The sequence below is a fragment of the Neopelma chrysocephalum genome, unplaced genomic scaffold (genome assembly GCF_003984885.1).
Source record: "Neopelma chrysocephalum unplaced genomic scaffold, ASM398488v2 Primary Assembly neopelma1_97, whole genome shotgun sequence".
Taxonomy (NCBI): domain Eukaryota; kingdom Metazoa; phylum Chordata; class Aves; order Passeriformes; family Pipridae; genus Neopelma; species Neopelma chrysocephalum.
In genome coordinates, this window is record NW_020897760.1 from 7,182,092 (window position 1) to 7,206,237 (window position 24,146).

Here is a 24,146-nt window from a genome sequence, read left to right on the forward strand (position 1 = left end):
CCTCTAGAAAGTACAGCTGGTTCAGATTAGGTCTTCTGTAAGCTCCCAAGTTTTTATCACTGTTTCAGTTCAGTCGCAATTTGTTTGTTTGTTTGTTTTAAATAGATGCAGTGATGCCATGCCCAAGGCACGTATTTAAGGAAGAACAGGGCTCAGTTAGGTCTTATTTATTATTGAGAAATAGCTGAATTGGCTGAAAACAAGATGTCCGAATAGAACTGTTTTGGCACAAGCTATACTTGTGTGTTTCTGCCTTGCCTAGGTGTGGCAAGTTCTTCTTGTATATGAGATTTATCTTATACATATATGCAGAAGTGTTTGGGTGTAAAGCAAATGTGGATGCAAATCTCCACATTCTACTAAAAATACCAAAAAAAATTTAAAAAAAAGTTTTTTGCTGATTAAAAAAAATCTCAAGAATCTCTCCTTTTTTTTTTTTTTTTTTTTTTAATCCTACAGCCTGTATCTTCTTTGATAGAACACCTGCGATAGAGCTCCCTTAGCTTTCATCGTGATCTCCAGCCTGGACACGCGAGACTGTGGATAGGAGCGATGGCTCTGCCCCCCTCACATGCTTCACGTTGCTCCTGCCTCTTTGCTTTTTCAGGAGCGTGTCTCTTCCACGTAGGTAGGGACGATGTGCCATCTGTTGGGGAGATCAGCATCCCCGAGCTGGAGCCCTGCAATTCTCCTAGACAATATAGGAAATGTATTACTAGAATGTAGCAACTTACATTTGCATTTCACACATTTAGCTTTGCTTCACACATTCCCCCCTCTCAGACATGATAAAGGGAGGGAACGCTCTATTTCTTGTCAGCGTGGATGGATGGCACCCCTAGAAGAGTATGCATTTGAAGCAATATGTTCTGCATCACTGACGTAAGCGAAGATGCTGTTAAGGCCAGGCAGGTTTGTTTTCCTATTCAGTGCTCGTGAGCGGGGCACTCGGGGACTTGGTGTCCTTGAATTTAAAGAAGATTGAAATGCTGCATTGTTCAGAAGAAAGGGGAAGAGGATGGGAGCAGATGATGCTGCAGCAGACAGTAAACACTTGATTGCAAGAGCTGAATAGGCTTGGCCTACATTTTGAATCTCACCATGGTCTCTTTTATTTCACCGGTTTTTACTCCCTGACTCTGCCAGCAGTTCCAGGTTTACTCCTGTATTTTCTCACACATTTTTCTTCAGGTCTGCAATGCTGACCAGGCATCTTGGCAGAAGAACAGTCCATGGCCAAGTATTTATGAATGAGGGATACCAGGGTAATGATGTATACTAGATAATTTTTCCCTGCCTGTGTTTAGTCCTTTTAAGATTGAAAATTGTTCTCACTTGGTAGTCTCTAAACTGTCATTTCATACCACATGGCAGGGGTGGAATGGTCAGTGTGCAGAAATGTTTCTTAATTTCTAAAAGGAAAATTTTATGTGTAGCAAGTCCTATCCTCTCCCTTGCCCTACCCACCAATCAAGTCCATCACTCCCTCTTCATTTCCCATTCCACCTGGGGAAGGCATCAGTGTGGTGAGTGCAAAGTACTGAGCTCATCTGTAACTTGCCAGAGCCAGTTCTGTTATTGTTTGTTGACTGCTTACTTCGGAATAGCTAAAAAATGAGGAGTGAATGAGGGAGGCAACACTTGCAGAGAAAAGGCATAGTAGTTCCCAGTGTTATTCCATTAAATATCCAGATTTTTTTTCAAATCTGTCAGTGGAGACCAAGATATACGTAAAACTATAGTTAAAGCTAATATGGGAAAAGAAAAATGCTGGTGTTTTCTAACTGATATTTGACAGGAATAACCGATTCTAGTTTTGTGCAGATCTGAGTTCCTTGCTGGAGCTGAAGGAAAGAAATGGGGACAAATTCAGTGCAATACATTTGTAATAGAGAAAATAACTTTTTTGACATATGCACAGGGCTTGTTAAATGCTTTTCTCCTGCAAAAAAAGTCTCTAGAATTTAAAATTATAGCTGAATTTACAGATGTTTTGAGGGAATTTTGAACCTTCTCTCCTGTCTCTGTTGGATGGATGATTAGAACAGTAGCAGAGAATCATTACTTACTCATCCTTTCATCCTTTATATACAAACCAAAACATTTTTTGTCAATTTATTCAATACCTTACAGTTGATCCTCAAGGTATCTCATAGATACATCCTTGAGTCTGATCTTCCTTTAGAATGACATCTTAAAAATATATAAAATAAGATATGTTACTGTCTGATGCATACAAAGGCATAAAACAGAGTATAAAGAATGATGTCTCCATTCTTTAAAGACAACAGCATTTGCCAAACTAAATTTCAATCTGCAAGTTCTGTAGGATGGGTTTACAGCTAAACTTCCATCACCAATTCATACAGATTGGTGGGATTTGGTCTGTGGATTTGACCTCTGGCCATGCTGACACTCTGGACATATCTTGCTTATGGCTGTTTGGGGAGAAGTACAAGTCTGCATCAAACAGTACTACGATGAGCAGGCCTGAAGCGTGGACCTGTGTATGTGAACACCAGTTTCTTCCCTGTAACACGCCTACCACAACCAGAGACCACAGTCTAATATGAGACATTTCCTGTTCTGCCCTTTAATGTCACCTGTGACTTTGATCAGGGAGAGGGAAGGGCTTGAGAAAGATAGTATGAGACCCAGCTAGTACACATGAAGATCTTGCTAATCCAGCAACTAGAGACATGAAGGAGAGCTGATGGGTTGTACAGGAAGGAGTGGGACTACCACCCTTGGGACTTATCCTAGACAAAACATCCAAATGTGGGAAAGGAGGGTAGGGGGCTGTCCTGAGGAGAGATCTAGAGAGCTGGCACAAGTGTATAGCACTGTGTGAGAGACCACTGCCCCAGCCCTGGGCATTAGCCCCACAGCACAAATTGCTCAGTTGCAGTTCTTGGTGCTCTGGATTATGTATGTCCTTCCAGCTCCTGATGCTGCAGTGTGTAATATCCTGCATGGCATTAAGTCTGGTGGCAATCCCCAGTGCAGAGTGCTTGTAAGATCTGTGCAGTGCTCAGGGACCAGCAGTAGAGCAGATCGGGGCTAGGGAGAGACAGAGGTTCTTATTTATAGACAATGTTAGAAATACCAGATGTAGAGCTTAAGATCAGACCTTGTCCTAAAGAGACAGGAGCTTTCCCTCCTTCCATTGCTCTGCAAGGCAGACTTCCAAAGGCCTCAGCTTTGTTTCACTCTATGTGTTCATTACTATTTTTTAGTGACTGAATTCTCACTCAACCATGAAATAATTTAGGGAAAACTGCATTAGCAAGCAGACTTGCTAAGTTCATAATTAAGGTATTTTCAAATACTATGGATGGAAATTAACTTACCATACTGTCTCTGGAAACAGTGCAGAAGGCAGCAGGTTGTCTTGTGGAATATTTATAAAATACTTGCTGGTAGTGGCCGAGGGCATGGACAAATCCGTGGCAGTGCAGCAGTGAGGGTGCTGGTATTCGTGTAGCCTGGGAACATTTATTTCCAGAGTTCAAAGAGAAATCACCAGACCATTACTTTCTCTTCCCTGCCCGCAATAACTGAACAGGGTGCTGGTTTGGAGGGAGGGCCACACCACACCGAAAGCTGCTGGGGAAGAGGGTAACGCCGTCCCTGCGGTTGGTGCTGCCGGCTGTGGGCAGAGGTGTCGGCACAGCTGCTCCACGGAGGGGAGAAGGTGGGTGACACAGGAGTTTCACATTAAAATAATTGCATCATTCTGTGGAAGCAAAGTGAAGAAGGCAATTGGGAGGTAGGTTTTAGGTTCATTTTTAAGATGTCAGTGGGGAAAAGTTTTGTGTCCTCCTTTCATATGAGGCTACGTTGAGCCTAGCAGGGTTACACTTGATCACAAAAGGCATCCACACTGGTAGTGATGTTGACAACCTGTCACTGAGATATGATGTCAGGATGTGAGAGCTGGAGATGATGTTCTGTGTGAGTACAGGCACTAGCCTGGTTGTGTCTCTATCAGGCTGGCTTGTGGGGAGAGCAAGAGTTAACAGCTAACATTGTTTTATGGCCAGTACATGTGGTAAATAAGATTACCTGTAATGAGATTAGCCTTGGACAGACTAAACCACTGATGAGTTCATCTTGGTCTGAGGAAATCCTTAAGCAATTGTAGCACTAGAGAGGATCTGAAGTGGTGCTGGCTGTCTCAGTGTGCCAAGGGCGTTCTGGGAGATAGTGGCTTCTCCTTGGTTGGAAAGACAGCTGCTGCAGGTAACGTGTGGCTGCAAGTAATGCACCTCATTGTAGGCATATCATGCAAATGGACGTAATGAACTTCAAAGGATCATCTCTGGTGAAAACTGAGTGCAGTTACAGCTGAAAATATTTGTGAGGTGCCATGTATTGTGCCCAGAAATGGGAGGTTTGTCACCAGCTGCTCCCTTTGCTGGGCAGTGGGGCACATGAGTGGAGAGAGGTGGGAGCTTTGTGTTTTGCCCATAAGCAGCAGGAGATGGGGCAGGGTGTGTAGAGCCCCTCCTGTGACCCAAGGGTGTCAGGCACTGACAGGCAGCCCCCCGAGGGGGTATTGGCTGGAGGTACATGAAATGGATGTTATTGTGGGGCAGGGAAGGGAATTAATGCAGCTGGAACAAGACACCTGACAGCATGTGTTTGTGCTGTCCTTGAACAAGCATACTTTTTGTCTGGGATGATGAAATTAGTTATGAGTTTAGGTAAAAATGCACAGGGAAAAAAAAAAGCGCAATCTGGGAGCAGAGCAAAGTCATTGCTTCAGAGGAATAGTCCTGCGTTTCCACATCATTTTCTCAGTGTGTTGCATAAAGCTTCTCTAGAGGGGCCTCACATAGAAAACAACACCAAAAGGCATAAAGCGAAACAGGGATTTAGGAGAGCAGGCCCAAACCTCTGCAGGGTAGACCTGGGGTGTTCCCACTGGAGACACAGTACCACTGGGCAGAGCTGGACATGCACTATGCAGACCCAGCCTCAGACATACTTGTATTTGCTGATGTAATCTAAGTCACCGACTCTGACCTCCCATACACTTAAACCATCCATTAGATCTCTGTGGTCTTATGTTGGTGTCAATTAAATTAAAATCTGTCCGTGTAGTGCTGTTCCAATGCAGAACTGATCTGGTGGTGGTTTCATGCCAGCTCAGTGTTATCCATCCAGTCTGTTCTGCTGGGAATAGCCCAAATGTCTCCCTTAGCCCAAAGTCTCTGCTACAGTAATACACAAGGCAATGGCAAATGATCATCATTTTAGCAAACATAATTTATATTTCTGCCACTTTGACCCTTTATTTCCTTGGCCAAATCTCACTGTCATCCATCAACTTTTGATATTCAAAATCTAGACAAGTTTGGTAATTTTTTTTCCAATCAAATAAGAAATAGTTTTTCTACTTTCAGTAATTAATCTTTTTAACACATTTAAATTTTCTTTTAACAGAAGAAAATATGACCTAAAAATCTTTGAAGCCAACCTACTCTTTTCTTTTCCTTTTGCTTTTCACTAAACACAATGTATGTAGTGCCAGACTAAAATTATGCTGCTTAAACTTGATAAAGTACTGCATCAACAACAAAAAAGGAAAATATGACAGAGAAATGAACAGAAAGCAAAAAACCTCATAGTACGCCGGGAAGTCTTTTCTTTTCCATCTCACATTATGCGGTGTGCAAAAGTATCCAATTTGAAAAACTGACTCAGAGCAAACTGCTAGTGAGAGAGCAGGCATGAAAGCAGATACAAAACTGCTCACAGACCCAGATTAAGTGAGCTTCTTGCCAGCCCTCCCCCCACAGCATATTACAGATCAGAGAATTAAGCAAGCTACATCCTGCAGCGTGTGTGCATGAGTCACACATCAGGCATGTCGTGAGGGACACAAATTCATCTGGGAGATTTTCAGGGCTGGCAAGGCCTCGCTGGGGTCACCCCCTGATCTCCAGCATCGCCCAGGGCCCCGCTCAGCTGTACATGCCCTTAGCCCAGGGCCAGGTGAGCATCGTTTGCTTTGAAGGGTGCCAAAAATAAAGATGAACTAGACAGAGCTGTTCAGCGTATTAAATTGTCTCAGTGCAAATTGAGAGTGAGCATATGAGAGGAAGATTGGTATTTGCTATATTTCTCTTTCTCAGAAACACTATTAGTGATCTCCCACTTCAGCACTTCACTTGTTGGTTAGTCCCCATTCTCCAAATGCCACTATGTCACAGAGGGAACATCAGCCCAGAAATAATTAGTATGGCAATTTGGCGCTCGCTCTTCAAATTACATCTAGCAGTTGCATGCAAAATTGTCTGTAGAAATCATCTGGCTCTTACCAAGAGTTAGTTTAATAATGGAGCCTGTTTTGTTACTGCCACTATTATGTTGAAGTCTGTGGTTAAGAATTATTTTCCCATCTTGCTGATGGAAACATCTTCTAGCAAAAGCAAGAGAAATTAAGCCTTTTTGGCTACACTGCCTTGTTGGAGTGAGGAGTCCTGACTTAATGTCTGTTCAAAATATATGTGTTTGCTGATATTGACTCTCTGAGGAGACCCACCCAAATGCTGTATTTCATGCACATTATAGACTACTGCAGCTCTTCCTCTTATCACTAATTAACTATTAATTGGCACAGAGACAACATTAGGGTCTCTCCTTATGTGACTGCTGAGCCTAAGCTGAGCTGTGATTCTTCCTGGTTCAGAGAAGGAAGAATAGCAGGAGAGACTAAAAGACAACATTTCCCCCCAAAGAGGAACCAGCTCATTGTTGCAGTGAGATACATTGCTCTTGACTTGAATTTGGTTCATCTCCATCCTTAACAGATGTTTTCAGGACACTTGTGAGAGAAATGCAGACTGTATTTTTCTTTCTGCCAAAAAAACCGTCTTGAACCTCAGAAAGCATCTTCAGCAAAATAGGATTTTGCCCCAGCAAATACAGTTCCCTGAAAATGTCCCAGTCCAGCATGTCAGCATCATCCCAGCAGCAGTATTTTGCCCAGCCTTCAACCACCTTACTAAGTGATCTAGCAGTCAGCATTTCCCATGACAGCAGGAGTTTCTGCAGCAGACCTTGTAGGTGGGATTTTAAGAGCTGGAATAACAGATAATGACAGGGCTACGTCAAAGAAAAATACAACTTCCTTGTAATATGGACAATACAGGATTTCTGAAGCTGCTTTCAAAATGAATATATCCAGCAGTGCAGAGCCTCTGGAAAAAGAAAACAGGCAGCTAGTGTACTAGCTGAAGAACAGTCAAACAGTAAATAGCAAGGAATGGGGTGGTTTGCGTGTGCATGTGTGTGTGTGCACTTGTGCTTCTTGGGCTTTGCACACCCGCAGGAGTTTTTAGAGAACAGCAGGTACTGCACATCAGATGATTCTCTGCAGCTGGACACAGGCACATCTTTAGCAAATGCCAGGCAAAGCAGGTTAGTTTGGGGGTATTTCCTTGGCTTAGTAATAGGCTTAATCCTGTGACTATGCCCTGGGTGACACAGGTGTTATGGGTTTTGAAGATGTGGAATAATGAAAAGCTTTAAATGCGCACTGTGAATATTTCTTCACGTGGCATGTTCTTCTGCTGTGTGCTGTTTGGCTACTGATTTGATTTCATGTGTTGCTTTCTTCCTATGGATTAAAAGCAATTGAGCCTGATGTCATGCCAGCTGTGTGGCCAAGGAGCTGGGTGGGGAGGGACAGAGGAAGGTGTGATTTTCACTGTCCATTTATTCCTTTGTGTTGGTGCTTGCTTGAACTGCAGTGCAATTAACCAAACACCTGATGCTTATGCATTAGGGCACCTGATGGTGTTTGTAATGGTACTAAGTTATGGGCACTCATGGAACGGGGTGTTGTTCTAATTGTCATACTTTTCTTCTGGCAGTCTTTAAGTCCCATTGGATTAGTAGCTCCTATAATGATTATGACTGTCAAATTAAGCCATCTGTAAACACTAAAACTTGCTAGCTCTCACCAAATCCACAGCACTCATGTCTGGGAAATAAGTTCTGCATCTTTTCAGCTGGTTGTCAGGAGAAATTCTCAAATGGTTGGCATGTGCCTTGGTTCCTTCCTTCGGGAGCATCCTCTCCCAGTGCTATCACAGCTGGTGTCTTCTCCACCCTGTCGCTTCGGTCCTTGGCATTCACACTCTCTATGGCCTTGACATGCCACGTTACACTGGTGCCTCAGCCTTTCTGCAAGCTTGTTTTGGTAAATACTGTAAAGAAATCATTTGAAAACATAGTCATTTGAACCCAAAATGCTAAAGCAGAATTGACAGAGTGGCTTCACCACTCTGTTACTGCCAGGTTCTTATGTTCATTCTGCATATGCTGTTATTGCATCAAAGTGATATTTTTCAATTAACAAATAAAATGAAGAAGGAAGCCTTCTTTAGTGCTTTCTTATTCTCTTGTCACACGTGCAGCAGACTCTGGATTACTGCAATTCAGTCTAGTAAGCAGTGAGCACAGAAAATACTGAAGGCTTTGGCTGAATCACCAGTCAGGACAGGCAGAGCCCTCCAGGTGGTGGGGTGGCTGGGCCAGAGGAGGTAGCAGGCGTGGGCCTCCTGCCCTGCCACAAATGGCTGGTGTGGGCTCTGCCTGAAGAGTGTCAGTAGGCTACCCTGAGTGGCAGTCCCTAATTCATGGCTCGAAGTGAGTCACAGATGAGTTACAGCCCTCCCAGCAGTGAGGCAGTCCCCCCTGCTCAAGTCTAGGAGTGAACTGAGCTTAAAAGAAGTCTGTATTCCATGACAGAAGCCAAAGGCTGGGCTCATTGGGTGCTATTCATCTTACTCCTTGCAGCAACCACAGAACGTGCTACAGGGGCTGCTCAGAGCAGTGTCACCAAGCAAATCTCCTCTCTGTAAGTGTCTGCAGCCTTGGGCTGTGTCCTAGGTGCACTGCAGCAGTGCCCAAGCTCCCCTGCTAATCTCCAGTGCCAGCCTGCCTTCATCTAGACAGGTCCCTGCCATTCCACTTGGTCTAAGCATGGTGTATAACTAATTATGCAAACCAAAGGTACAATGTAATACTACATGGTGGGTTGCTCACACCATACCAGCAATGCTAAATGCCTCCAGGCTGCTCTTCAGGTGCAAGGACAAGGCTGGAACAGAAATACTGAGGAAAGGAGGGAGAAAACATGGACAGGGTGTTGGAGTTGTCTCCCTGTTTTTTGCCAGTTTTAAAGGATCAGCTGGCTGATGTCATGGGCATCCCTGTGGGAAAGCTGGGTCAGAGAAAGCTGGCATATATCATAAGGACTTTAAGTGGCGAGACTTTTGCTTGCTGTTGTCACCATAGAGTGGCTGGGTGAGCAGCTCACTGCCTGCTGTGAGATGGGCTCGGGGGCTTGGCTTGAAAAAGTGGAGCTCGGGCCAGTGGTGATGGCTGCCTGCCGAGGGTTAGCAGAACAGAGGGAGTCATTGAGATATCCTGCCCTGAGACAGCTCAGGGCTTTGAAAATGCATGAAGTGACCTTAATTTTGATTTGGGATGTGCAGTAATGAGCAAGCGGTGTGATGAATGCGCAAAGCTGACAGAAGGCACTGGCGTCTATAAAGAAATAGGATGTGCAAGGTCAGGAAAGGTGTGTGAGGTGAAGCAATGTTTCAGAGGCAGTGAGCATGCCAAGCTGACTCATGAGCTGAACTGTGCAATAATCACAGGTAATTATTGCACACCAGCCAGGAGAAGGATTTGCATACACACCACGCTGGACCACAGGGCCCATTTGGGCTCTGGCACACTCTGCTCACAGCTCAGAGCAGACAAGCAGAGAGATGAGGAGCCATTTCCAAACAGAGCCAATATTCTGGTTGTTTCCCCATCCAGCTTCCAGACGTGACATTGAGCCATGATGTGCAAGAGTGAGGAGACAGGGAGCTACTGTCTTCAGAGCAATGAAGGGCAGACGAGTGCCCATATTCACCCCCTCAAAACATGTCTGTGCTACAGAATTGTGCTTCTGAATCTCTAGTGAGAAATTCACTTGTCAGCCAATATATTTTTCACTGAAATGAAAATAATGGAAAGCCTGAAAAGTAATGAAGCCCCGTTGGCCAGGACCTCTCAGGTGACGCAGGCTGTAGCTTACTAGCTGAGGGGCAAGGTAACACACCTGCCTGGGTCTCCTGTGACAGAGAAATCCCAAGGGATTCCCTTCATCCCGTGGGGCAGGTTTTGAGGCTGTCCCCTTGCAATAGGAAAATAACTGCAGTACCTCCACTCAGGTGCAGTTAAGACCCTTGTGTGATTTGGGTTTAACGTCACCTTACTCTCCCTTGATCTTGCCCAGATAAACATCTGGGTTGGTGCTGATAGCAGTGAAAGTCCATGTTGATGTGTAAAGACACAGCACAGATGAATTATATCCCAAAGTGGCTCTCTGAATGCAGAGAAGAGCACAGATTTTCTTTGTGCCTGTGAATGGACCAGACTTTGAAAAAGGGGCAGATCTACAAGTCTTGCAGTCGAAGAGCAGGTAAGTGATCTTGTGCACAGGGTAGGGGCTCCTAGAACCTCCTGCCTGCCACTCTTTTTACCCCCATAATGCAGCTGCCAAAACCCAGCAGTTACAGACAGCTCTTGCTAGGGATCTTAGGGGTCCATCCATCAGTACCTCTATTACTGTTTCTCTACCCACCTAGGCTTTAAGGTATTTCAGCTGTAGACAAGTGTCTTTGGAGATAGCTTTGGAGATAACTAGACTTTTATCAGTGACATGACAAACTTAGAAACAGAAACTTAACTGTGAGCAGTAATTAGCATCTGTCTAGAATTATAAATGAAATGTGCAATATATAAATCATATATATATACACATACACACAATGTATTGCAGACAATACATTGTTTGTATGCCTAAGATTTCATGCAGCAAAATACCGTTTCAGCCTAAGTAATATGAAGTCGTGCTCTTTTGGCTGTAATGTAGACATTTCCAACCTATTTTTAGCTTTGTCTGGCTATTTCAGCTGCATTTGAGTAGCATTAATACTTTCCCTTCTCTTCCTATGATGTTAATTTTATTCTGATACCCAGAGTCTCTCTGGCAAAAGCTCTGTCTCCTGTTCCATCTGTACCAACGGCCATTGAAAAGTTGGAATATGCTGTGACTGATATGTGTGCCACTATTCAAGTGGGACAAAAAGAAATGCTACCGACTCATGGGTACTGTGGAGAGATGACCAATGCTAAATGATTTACTTTTAAGACCTCAAATCCGAATTACGGATGACTGAGATGAAGCCAGGCATTCAAGAAAAACAAATCTCTCCCTCCCAGTCCCGTGGCTGGGCGGCAGGTTCGCTGCCGTGGCTGGGGGTCATGGCCGAGGGGCAGCTGCGGGCTGCACTGGGATGCGGCATTTGGGCAGTGATGTGACACCAGAAGCGGAGTGGTACAAATATTTGGGTTGCAGTGCACCACCACCCCCCTCCTCAGGCTGTCAGGAGAAGGGCTAACGAGAGCAGGAGCTCCTGCTGCGCGGTGCGAGCGGGCTTTCCGAGCGTTTTGCGTCTGACCCAGATGCGAACCCTCGGTGAGCCGGCGGCAGCTCCGGCCGTCCCGCTGCGGTGGGGGCGCTTCCCTTCCCTTCCGTCCCCGTCCCTTCCCGTCTCGCTCGGTTACACACCCCCCCTGCCGCGGGCGCCGCCGCTCCCCGACCCCCCCCGGGCCCCGCCGGGCGCGGGAGCCGCCCGGAGCCGCCCCGGCCCCTCGGCTCCGAGAGCCCGCCTGGCGCGGGCAGAGCCCGGGTCCCTGCCGCAGCAGCCCTTGGCAGCAGCCCCTGGCAGCCGCAGGTGCGGCTGGAAGCAACAAATCTTGGACGATATCTCATTTTTTCATGCGTGCTGTTTGCAGACCATGGAACAGCCCTCGGGCGCTCGCTCGGGTGTGTTGGCTCGGGAGTCCCCGCTGCACTAGGGGTGAAACAACACCCGTTTCGGTACAGACACCGCTCCCTGTTCAAGCGCAAACCACCCTTAGAACAGCCCTCGGGAGAGAAGGAAGCAAGTTTTTAACCTTTATTTTGCAGCCCATGCAGGGAGGGGAGCAGGGGCCAGGGACGTGCAGTCCTGCGGTTCGCAGCTGCAGCCGGTGCGGATGTGCTGCGGCTCTGGAGCCCGGGGACGCTTCCTCAGCCACAAAAGGCTTTACCCAGAGGGGCAGGGGCCCAAGTATTCTCTTCACCATGGGAATAGGGAAAGGAAGGCTAGGCCAGGCCCCTGCTTGATTTGAAACACAGTGTTTTAAGAGACATTTTTTCTCATGGTTGGACAAGAGGGGTTTCAATGAGTTGCAGCTAATGCCCCCCTCCTGCCCCCACCCTCTACCCCGCCTCAAATCACTCCATCTTATTTGTTGAATGTGTAAAGTACCCAATTGCCATTTTTAATGCAGGCCAAGTTCTAGTAAAGGATAGAAAAGGATCATTAGGTTTTGGGGAAAAAAAAGGTAATGTGTATTAATTATTGTACCAGTATTAACCTTTGTGTGTGGGAGCAAAGTGTTAGATGCAAGGTTTTGGAAGGCACAAACTCTCTGCAACCATAACATGACATGGTGTTCTGGTTAAACTTACACCAGATGATACGTTGCCCAAAACCAAACAATCGATTCAAAAGCTAAATGTCACCATAACATTTAGTAGTCCAAACTCCTAGCTTACAGCATCACAATATGTAATGGTAAAATTAACTTAGTCCTGTACTACTACTAGGCAGCTGGGAGGATGTTTTCCATATACAAAGAGAAACAAAGGCGGGAGGAGAATATGGCACCAGCACTATCTGCAATGCGCACAGAGCCTTTGTGCTTCAGCTTTTGTGTCCAGGGCAGGTCTTTCACCTTGCCAGCTACATAACTTTCTCCTTCTGGGTCTTTGGGCATTTCTTAGACAATGAGTTGCCTAGGAGGAAGCACTTAAAATTTAATTCAGGTAGGGAAGGCAGAGCACATGAATGATACAGACTCTACTAGCCCTTGTAGACTATATGATTTATACATTCACTCAAACAGCAGTGAATGAACAATATTATAGCAGGCAATATGCTATTGTGCTGTTACTTCTATGTCTTGTCTTTTTAATGAAGGGGTTTATACCTTCAAAGTTAATTAACTCATTTCTCAAAATCATTTACACATCTGCTCTGTTTTCAGTGAAACTTCAGTTTCACATTCCTACCTTCTGAGTTATATTAAAAACACCCAAACAAAAACCCCCCAAAACTTGTATCAGATATGCTACTTTATTTGTAATGAGTTCGGATGTGGAATTGCTAATAATGATGGATTTCATGGGTTGAAATTTGACCTGTCACTTTGCACTGGTAGCTGCTGGAAGAACAGTCAGATAGATAATGGCTGAGAGCCTGTGTTGTACTCAGTGTCTCATTGCTGCAGCAAAGCAGACCCAGTCTCGGGTGCACCCAGTCTGGTGTGCATCAGGGCACTGTGACCCTTCTGTCACTGGCAGACAGCAAGTTGGAGCTGAGGGGGTCTCCAGCTCCTGGCTCCAGTGACCCTACCTGTCACTGCAGCCCCCACGGCTACCTGGCACCAGTATTTTATGAAGAGCTTTTCCAGCTGACTGTGGGGCCTGTTTTGGTTACTGGTGGCCAAAATCCTGGCTGACAAGGGGAGAGCTGGTTGTTGTGCCAGTCTCAGCCAAACCACACTTTATTCCAGTCCTCTGCAGAATGGTGGAGTGAGTGTAGGGACACCAGTGGGAATAGCAGTGCTTGAGAAGACCAATGCCAATGGGGCTATCACTGCCCTGGCTGTGCCACACACAGGGAGTGATTCCGCTTCCTTCTCCTGATGGGCAGATGTATTATTTTAATTAAGCTATTATTTCAATAACCATTACAACATGTGGGCATGGCTTGGGAAGCATTAAAACCAAGGTAAACAGTGTAGCACTCCACCTGCTTTTAAGACCATAGTTCAGCAACACGACTGTTTGGGCAGCATACATAGCTGAGTACTGTTAGTATTTACTGTAGAATACATCATGCCAAGTTTAACCTACAAGCTGATTACAGGCATGAGGTTTCATTATTTTAAGCGATTTATTCTTTTCTGATGGGAAGAACACCACTTCTCTGCACCGAATGCTGCCTGTGAAGTCTGCTTTTCCACTTAAGGGATGCTAAGCAGAAGCTAGCCAATGAAATGAAGGTAAATTTAATTACAAAAAACATAGTGTTCTTCAAAAACAACAGCTCACTCACTCTCCAACAAGGAAAAATACAAATAGAAACCCTTTGGCAATGCTGAGGAAATATCTGGGGCTGAGGTGAAAGGGGCACAGCTTGACGAGTATGCTGAAAGCTGAATGTGGATTACCCGCGAGTGCAAAAATGAATAAATGTGTTTTATTCCATTATATTAATGAAATGGTTAATTCAGTTGCTATAGCAACAAGGAACAGCCATGCTAAAAAGCTAAAGGGCCATACATAATGCCAGATACAAGGTCTCTCTAATTCTAAAGCTGATTTTCTTAGCCACAATAGAAGTGATGTGTGTTTTCAATATCATCTTCAGCTTTTGCATCAAATCCTCAAGTTAATCCAATAAATAGGCTAGTAGCATAAAATAGCATATATGTTGGCACCTCATAAAACTTATGAAAGGGGTTTACCTATGCAAAATTATGAGACAGGATTCATGGAGTGCAGCGTGGGATGCTTTAAAAAGACTGCTCTGCATGTGATGGTGAACCAGCAAATGTGTAACAATGGGGCAGTTCCTACAGTTGAGAAGCAGGTGACTGCACAGGCAACCACTGCAGCAGTAGCCCAGACACCAAGACACAGTTACGCTTACCATCCTGCCAGCTATTAAACCCTATGGAAATAGACTTTATATTCTTTTCACCTGCATTTCATGTGATTTTCTTTTAAAAATAATGATTCTATTAAGACTTCAATAAAGAATCCTTCAGTGCTTGCTTTTGTTTTAACTAGAAAGTTATGGAAAGGGTGAACTATTGTCTTGCCAGCAGCCAGAGGACAGATTATAATCACTGAAGTCTATGGCAAAGAAAAGAGGAGTGCCCATTCTGCCCTTCAGAGAATCCTAGGACAGCACCTGCACCACCAGCATTCCCTGGGAAAGGAGCTGCTGGGGAGGGTGGCTGACACTGCCCAGTCCCAATGCTGTCATCAGGCTGGAGCCCTATTTCACAGCACAGAACCACTTCCATTCACTTTGGCTTCCTTTTGTGAGATTTGTCAAATGTCATGTCACTCACTTTGCCTGTAACAAATAAAAGTCAATATAGCACACCCATAGGAAAAGCAGAATGCACTGGCTCCCCTTGGCTGAACTCCAGCTTATAAAGTTTTGCCTCATGCCCCTGCACAAACAACTTGGGTGACTTTTATCTGCAGGTCATTTGCATGATAACAGGAGTTCAGTTCCTGAGAAACATTATTCCTCAACAACTGAATATGGAGATTTCAGTGCTGAGGCCTAAGCCTGGCTACAATAAGCAGAAGTAGAAGCTGTGACGATAAGAAGACTAAACAGGTGAGAATAATGTCCCTTAGGATGACAATTAGCTCCAGTAGGTGGCATGTGATTCTAATCGGCAATTGCCAGTGTGAATTGGTGATTGGAGGCATTTGATACTGCCTACCTTTTGGCTGAAATGAAATAAAAGAGAGCTCACCACTGGAGGCAGAAACAGAGGGGCAATGTTAACTGTATCACAATGCTGAAGAAGTAAAATGTTTGGTCTTACAAAAAAGACAAGGCAGATCAATGGTTGCCACTGTTTTAGTCAACTTATATGAAAATCATTTATTAAGATTCTCCTGAACCTTATATAGTATCTCACATCTTGAAACTATTTGCTGCCCTTAAGGATCCTGGTTGACAAATATGTGGAAATGCCTATACAATGCAGACAGATGAGTATTGTCTAACCTCCACATCTAGAAGGTGATGCTGTAATGTCCCTGCAGAGAAAACCCTGCCACATGAGGTGCAAAGGCAGCTTTCTGCAGAGCACAAGAAATCTTCCCTGCACTTACTGCAGTGCTGAGCGTGCGTGGGACGGTTGGTATTTCTACAGCACCACAAGAAACCCCAATGAGTTCAGAGGTTTGTTAGCATTCAGACAAACTGAATGGCTACAGTGTTCAGCTGTTGAGCCACAGCAGAAAGGACTTTCTTCTGTTCAGTGCTCAGTTCAAGCGAATTCCCATACATTGCCCAGCCCTGGTGTGTGATCCAGGTAAGTGTATCACAGTAAAACTGAATACTTTACAGTTCTTTTACAGAAGAAAAACAACTGCATTTCCTCGTGGTAACTTTAGTGTACTTAAATTAGAAGTGGGGAGAGTGCATGTATGTGCTTACTGTTAAGATTTGGATTGTTTAGGGCTTTATTTGTGCAGAGCTGATAAGTGTTCACTTGCCAAGCTGACCTCCAGCTTCACTGCTTGATAGCAATGAGAATTTCTGCTCCCAAATCATAAAAAATATGATGGGCAGATTCAGACCTTTAAGAAAGAAGGGATAAAAGCAGTATCTCTGTTCCTGGGCAAGGCCAGCATGGTTGTTTGCACAAGACCCAGAAGACTAACCCAAGGAAGAGTTATTAAAAACTGATCTCCTGGAGAAACAACTGGAAAGATTACAGTTCCTCAGAAAAAAAAGGAAACAGCAACAGCAAAAACAAAGCAACCCAGATGGCCTATAAGCAGACTAATTATATGAAAGACCCAGAAGCAACTCTGAAGTTACCAATCCAGCTGCCGAGAGCGTCTGCCAGGTTGCCAGATGTTGCCAATGAAAACCTATCTTCCACAGTTCATCAAAGAAGCGGAGTTGCCTGGTGAAGTGAAACCTTTGCCAAGAAAATAAATATTTTATCTAAAAAAATATTTTCTACTAGGAAACATGTTGAAAAATATAAAATTTTAACAACATGCCCAACCCCATGTTACAGTAGATAAATAATGAAACATACATACAGAAGGTATGGCAAGAACTTATTGATAGGAAGTATCTATGCTTAACATTTTATTTCTAAGGCTACAGTCTTGGACTGTGTTAAACAAATTTGTTTTATGAGGCTTGAGGTTGATGGCATTCAGTTTGAGTTTGGGTAACTTGCCTTGAATCTAGCACTGGCTTTTGCCACCGTGAGATAAAAGGCTAAAAGACATCCAAGCTGGAGGAGCCAAAGGTGACAGTAATAAGTACTGGAAGGTGGAGAGACTGCAGAAATGACAGTGAGCCACTCCATGGCTGCCAAGTCACCTCTCCCAGAGCTCTGTGTCCTCCAAGACACCACAAAGAAGGGCAGCAATTCTAGATGGGTAACTTACATTGTGCTCCTGCCAAATTTTATGAACTGAGCACATGGGTGACTGCTCAAAAGGCTTCCTCCAACACTTGGTAAAGTCTCAGGGCAAGGAGCAGTATACATGTACTTTGGCTTCAGCACTGGAGATACAGGCTTCCCAACAGATTCATGCAATGACTAGTTTTAATTTAGTTATGAGATCGAATTTATATTTCATTTTAAATTAGGAAATTATGTATTTTAAAAATCCTGTGTAATTTTTCAAATGTGGTTAATAATGTTGCCAGTGCAGTGCCTTGGAAATATTATGTCAGTTCATTCTAGAGGCCAAAAACCAAACCGCTTGTATAGTCTGTTAGTGAGGCAAAACATCTCTTTTTCCAATAAATGTGTATGGGTGCATTGGGATTCACACAAGCATATCTGGCAGCTTTTTCAAGTCATTCTTGGCCTGCAGAGCATACACTGAACCTGGGGAGGATTTTCTATTCAGGAATATGATATGAATAAGAACATGCTACTGGACGATGAGCTATGGCACTTTTATCATAATTTAATTTGTCAAATGTAGTTTACAATATTTTATAATAGTAATCAATAGGACAAAGTCTAAAAACTGTAAGGGCTAGGGTTGGAGGATGTCATCAATGTCTTTAATAATACATAATTCCTAAATATGCAACTAAATCACTGAAATGCATGAGCTTAATTTGGAGCCTTTGAAAATTCATATCTCTTTTTTGATAACTGGCGACAGCATTTGCAGACCAGACCAGATTTTTCTAATTTGTTTCCTTGGCTCTTGAATGCACCAAATGGGATGGATTCCCCAAGATCAATGTGAAAAACCTATAAATCCCAGGAATATATCCTTTGTCCCTCTCCCCTGCCTGTTTACACCTTGCCTTACCCCAATGACTTAAAGACATTCCTGCAGGAGACCTAAATGTGGCCATTCCTTTGAGTTCCTACAACACATAGATTTATTGCTGACTGTCAAAGTTAGAAACTATTAATATTCATTTGGGAATGCATTTCCTGAAACTGTTAATGGACTTGACCAAACAAGAGTGGGGGAGAGAGTGAGTAGTAAGAAAGAAACCTCCATAACATAACCCATTATTTCTTCTTTAATAAACAAGTTATAGTCTTAATTATAGTATTGATTCACAAAGAAGGCCTTTATCCTTCCAGAGGTTACTTTATAGCTAGTTGGGAATACTGGATGTCCTATGACTACTGAATATTCTTGGAAAAGCTCTGATTTTTCTGTTACACTTATGATGTACATGTGCTTAGATGCTTAAATTAGGTCTCTTGGCATTGTCCTGCATCTAAAAGAAGCCAGGCTACCAGATGTGATGTCTTCAGGGTAGCAAGATAATCAGGTCTGCTGATGCAGCAACAGAAGACCTGGAGACGCTGGCCAGCTCAGTTGCAGGTGATACGCCACCTCTCACCCTCAGGATATGAAATAAGAAGTACATGGGAACAGCCTGCAAGAAGATAGCTGCTTTTCCTTGCATCTGCTGTCTGAGAACATAAAATGCTGCTTTCAGATGATCTGATTTTGATGTCTTTTTCTGCCCCGTTCAAGGGCATGCTGCTTGTCAGCCAGCTCCTCGGCAGAGGTACAAGCAGCGCATGCAGAGACTCTCCAAACTTTGCCACTAACATTCAAAAACAGCTTGTTCTTCCCGTGAGTCCTCTGTAGCTTGTGTAAGATAAGAAACTATCAGAAGACTAAGAGCTTTAAAGAAATTTCAGGCAAATATTTTCTAAGCAGTACCTGTTTCATCTGAGTGGGAAAAGTCCACAATGATAAATAGAAAAATTAAAAAATTAAGAGAAAGCTATTAGTGGAGACACTACTGAGTTTGAGCCTGCCAAGGGATCCCATCAAGCAAGCCCAAAGTGCCAGTAAAACAGTGTTCATGGCGCAAGGACACTAAATGAAATGACACTTCAAAATGTTCAAATATGTACACCCAGTGTGTGTGTGTGTGTACGAGTAAGGGGGAAGGGAGGCAAAAGGAAGGCAAGTCAAAGGCAGACAAAGAGGTGCCAGAGAGGGGCAAAGAGCATGCTACGTTCTGCACTGTAGGCAATCAATGAAATAATGTACACATGAATTAACTCATTAATGATTCCTGGAGTGAATCTTAGAGATCACGAAACACCAACTGACAAGGCTCTACAAAAAAAAATCTGTTTAGTAAGTGAAAAATATACCACAAACAAACCCAAGTTGGTTTCAAATTTATTTATAACTCAGTGTACAATCCATAAATCAAGAAACAAAAGGCACAGTATATTTTTAATCAAAGTTTTTGGAGCTCACAATATACGGTATAAGAAATTGAATTGATAGATCATTTATTATTGTCATGAAACTAAAGGCTTTATATTCTTAAGTGAAGTAAAGCGGACAGCAATATGTTCATATTAGAAACTTCCTACTGTGAGTGAGAACTGGATTAAAATTGAGATATTGCTTAGCGAGACAGACAAATCTATATTTATTTTTGTCTGTGAAACTATTGCAACCATACGTAACCTATAAGTATAAAGAAGTGGCACTGGGGGAAACCACCTTGCTGGTTTGCCCTGCGTGTGAGTGTTTGGCAAACGCAGCCTGCAGGGTGTGTAGTCCATTGGCACATAATCAGCTCTCTGACCTGTAACGTGTACATTCTGGAACATTAATTGGCACAATTAAAAAGTTATTTAGATGATGAGCTTGGACCAAAAAATGTTCCTGCTTCTCAGAATCCTGAAATGCAACTTGGACTTCCTAATAAGCTGGTTTAACTGTTCCCAGAGAGATTTTACACTGGGGGGAGGAAGCAACAGTCAAGGACCCATGCAACACACAAATCTGAACAGTCCAGCATGTGTCAGTGCAAAGAAAATTTATTCTATAAAGTGACTAGTGTGAGAAAGACTTAGAAAGGATTATAAAAATACACTACCATATGTTGTAGTAGTTGAAAGTGATTAATCCAGTTCTTAAATCCCATTTTAAACTCCCTTTCATTTCTGTCTATAGAAAAATAGAAGCCAATTGCTTTGTTTGAATGCTATGTAGTTAATTACATCTTCTAAGAAACTATTTTAAAACTAAATGTAATGTTTAATTACAAAATGCCCTCCCTAAAAACAGTTAGCTTGTACATTGATTTGTAGTTCATTAAAAATGCTTTCTTAATTATATTTCCAGCCAGAAAATACATAGACACTAAAGAGTCTACAGAGAAATTTTGAAATCACAGCATGAATTTGTGAGGAGAAAGTTACACTTCAAATAGCGGACAACTGACAGCCACAACCGCCTTCCTGTAATTCCAGAACTTAATTGTTGTAAGAATAGTAATTGGAAAGCAGTGTTCATTGTAACGGCTATCAATACCACATTTTTTTTTATATGAGTAGATTTTCAAGGACTAATTAGAAAGCAAATCAATTGCACCAAACAAGTGTAAAGTTCACGTTAGCTGTCGGACCGATCACCTCAACACGTGGGGTTCACGGCTAAGGGCAGCCCGCGCTTTGGTTCGTAGGGTGTTGTCCTGGAAACCATGCGGATGCAGTCGATAACAGGGCAGACGCTGAGACACAGGGTGCAGCCTGTACAGCTGTCAGTAACTGTGGGCAGGTGGGTTTCAGGATCAAACTGGATAGCCTGCGAACAGGAATAAACATTATTGATGTCACTCACAGAAAAGGTCAAAATTGCTCCCATTTCAGTGTCTGCATTTCCTGTGGTACAGCACTTGCAGACATCTTGGTGTGATTCTGCACTGCAGCTATAGCAACTGTTCAATTGGCAGGCAACAAAAAAACCCCCTCTCCGGACACTGGAAACTTAGAGATGTGGTCCAACTTATACCTTGGCAAAAGCTCCTAGGTCACAAGGGCTGGTTAAAAAAGGAGGAGTTTGGCCCATGATATTTAAACTCCCACAAGGTATTTCTCCTTCAAATGAAGGAAATATTTCATAAGATAGCAACGTGCCAGGGTATTGGTTCAGAGGAGACACCAGACCATGCCTATATGGCTTCAGCACAACGCTGGTCACAATGTGTTCTTTTGACTTTTATTTTCATCACAGTAGAAACAATCTACTTTAATAAACAGTAGGGAAAAACACAGCACATTGTGTGTCATGTGATAATTTTCCTTTGCAAGTCTTCAAAAGGGATATCAGAGTTTGGGGCATGCAGAGCTTCCTTTAGTTCTTACATTCCATGCAGTGAATCCTCATTACCAATAAGGGTGATAACTGTATCCAAATGTGAAATAACAATTACAGTCTCAATGAAATAAGCTCCTGGTATAATGGAAATAGCAATTAAAAGCAAAAACAAAAGTATCACACAACTGCAAAAGCTTCAATGTCTAAGAAGCAAGAATATAAAAGTAAAATATTAGAAAAACCTGCCCAAAACACTGAACATCTACTTCAAGAGTTTAGGAGGGAAAATTAGGCCTGAAAGCTGAACTCTGGCTTCTGTGCAAACAAGCAGTGTCTTAGCAAATCTCCCTGACCACTGTCAGCAACTAGGGCAGGCAGGGAGGTGATAGGAGGTACTGGCTGATGCTGCAGATGGGCTTCAAAGGCAGATTTGCGGCATTTGGGGTTTCACTGCTCAGACGGCACAGAAGTTGCTGTAGCAACCAGAAAGGGCATGAAGTTGGTAGTAACTACCCTGGATCCATGAGTTTTAGTTTAGCTTGAGCACAAAGAGAGCTCTGGCTTGTGAGTATTTAAGGAGGACTCCTTTCTCTCTCACTAACAACAATGCACATCTTGAAAGGGACTTCAAAGAGGGAGAGGAAGTCAGGACTACAGTGCTAACTTCAAATTAAGGAAAGGTTTTCCGTTGGAGTCATACAAGGTGACAGCTCTGTAGAGCAGCATGGAAATTTCTGAAACAAAGGGAAGTATAGAGCAGATGCTATTTTGAAGGGGGTGTGTGTGTTGTTGATTTATTTGCAATTAAGAATTACTTTGCAATTCTTTGCAATTAATTTCTTTTCAATTTCCTTAATTAAATAAGTCAAAACCATCTTTTTTTGTGCTTAGAAAAACTCCCGGGGCTTTAAACTTTGGTTCTTTTGGTGCTGATTTTTTTTTCAGTTACAGAAAATAAAATTTTACTAAATATAAACCCAGTCTTTTGCTCACCAGGGGCTATATCCTCCCCTTCAATGGGAAATCTGATGTAAGGGGAAGAGGTGAAGACTGCAGTGTCAAGAAAAAATTTAGATGGTTAAAAGGCTACTGTAGTAATCTACTTTGGTATAAATATAGCATTAATTTTCTTGTATTGGGAAAAAAACATGTTTATCTTTGCTCTGATATACTTGTTTTAATTGCAGGAGTTGATTTTAAATGGAAGACTTCTTTCTGTGACTGTATGTAGTTCAGTTCCTCAAACCTACTACTGATTAGACTGAATTAAAGATGAACACAAACTCATGGTGTATCCAGAAGAAACTTGCTGCTCATTTAAAGTATTTATTTCTGACAAGCTATTCTCAGACTAAGATTTATGGAAAACTTTGTGTAGAAATTATTGTTTACTGCATATTGGATTCCATGACAGTTATGCTAGACCATATTTTGGTTTTCTAAAAGAAATGAGTTTTCCTGTACTGCCTTTTTTGCTGCAGACCAGTCCATCAGCTCCAGTGGACATGGCACAGAATGACACTAAGACACGTGGATACATATCATACATGTTATGCTACCATACTAAGCAGAAATCAGATGAATATTTTGCTGCAAACAGGAGCCTCAGCTCAAAATTTTGCTATTTGCTGGTCACAATGATTTCTGCAAACTTCAACCTGCTGCTCTAAACCATGACAGTTATCCTGGAGAAAGGATTTGTATACTCAATCAAGATCAAAACAAAACCCCACCTGCCTGAAACCAGAATTAGTTCAAGTTCAGTTATGCTGTGGGAACAAGGACTGGGTTTCTTAAAAAGCATCTGGCAATAAGACCAGCCCTTGTCAGGAAGGGACATGTTCTCCCTTTCGCCTTCATGTACTTGAAAACCATCAAGAACTACATTTACTGCCATGTAACTTGGGACTCCTTCATTTTCGTCCTCTTAAAAAGAATCCCACTTGCAGTTAGGGAGGGCCGGTGACAGTGACATGCTCTGCTGGGCATTGTCGCCACCTTTCACACAGCTCAGGCAGGACTTGTGTGCCATGGCCTGGGAGCATGCTGGGGTTTGAATCCAGTATTTTAGGCATCTGTTTTTACCACCTGCTCATTAACAGAAGGTGAATTCTTTCTTCCCAGCAGCAGAAAGATAACTCATCGTGCCTTTCTGCTAATTACAGCTGTGCTCTTACCTGGTAGCCAGAATCATTACAGGTCATGTAGCATTTGCCACAGTTGATACACATTTCCTCGTCAATCAGAGCCACAACTTGCTCTGTGTTGCACAGATCACCATATGTTCCAATATATTGCAGTGCTTTTCCAATTACATCCTAGGGGAAAAAAACAGTTACCGACTCATTTATAAGATACCTAAGCAGTTTCTACAGCTGCACAGGAGCACTCTCTAGTACTTTAATATGGAAGATTTGGCCATGCATTTTGATGATGTTTAGGATTTTTCTTTTAAATTTCCAAGTTGCTGACCTTCATACCTCCCGTAAAATACAAAGAATGCTCCATAAGGCACATTTTGAATGCAGGCAGTACTAGAAGTATTTGGTGTACAAACATTCTACAAATAGGTTACACATTTGGTCCTTGATTGAAAAGTGCTCAAGATCAAGCCAAATAA

The 24,146-nt window shown here is 43.1% G+C and overlaps 1 protein-coding gene across 1 annotated transcript in view; it reads right to left on the minus strand.

Moving 5' to 3' along the window:
- Positions 1–19,574: 19,574 nt before the first annotated feature.
- Positions 19,575–24,146, minus strand: part of LOC113972789 (dihydropyrimidine dehydrogenase [NADP(+)]) — a 260,733-nt gene continuing 256,161 nt past the window's right edge. The window contains exons 20-21 of the mRNA XM_027694199.1: positions 23,704–23,844; positions 19,575–21,013 (exon numbers count right to left, since the gene is read on the minus strand). Of these exons, the coding sequence (XP_027550000.1) occupies positions 20,843–21,013; positions 23,704–23,844 (312 nt within the window). The 3' untranslated portion in view covers positions 19,575–20,842. The remainder of the gene's footprint in view (positions 21,014–23,703; positions 23,845–24,146) is intronic.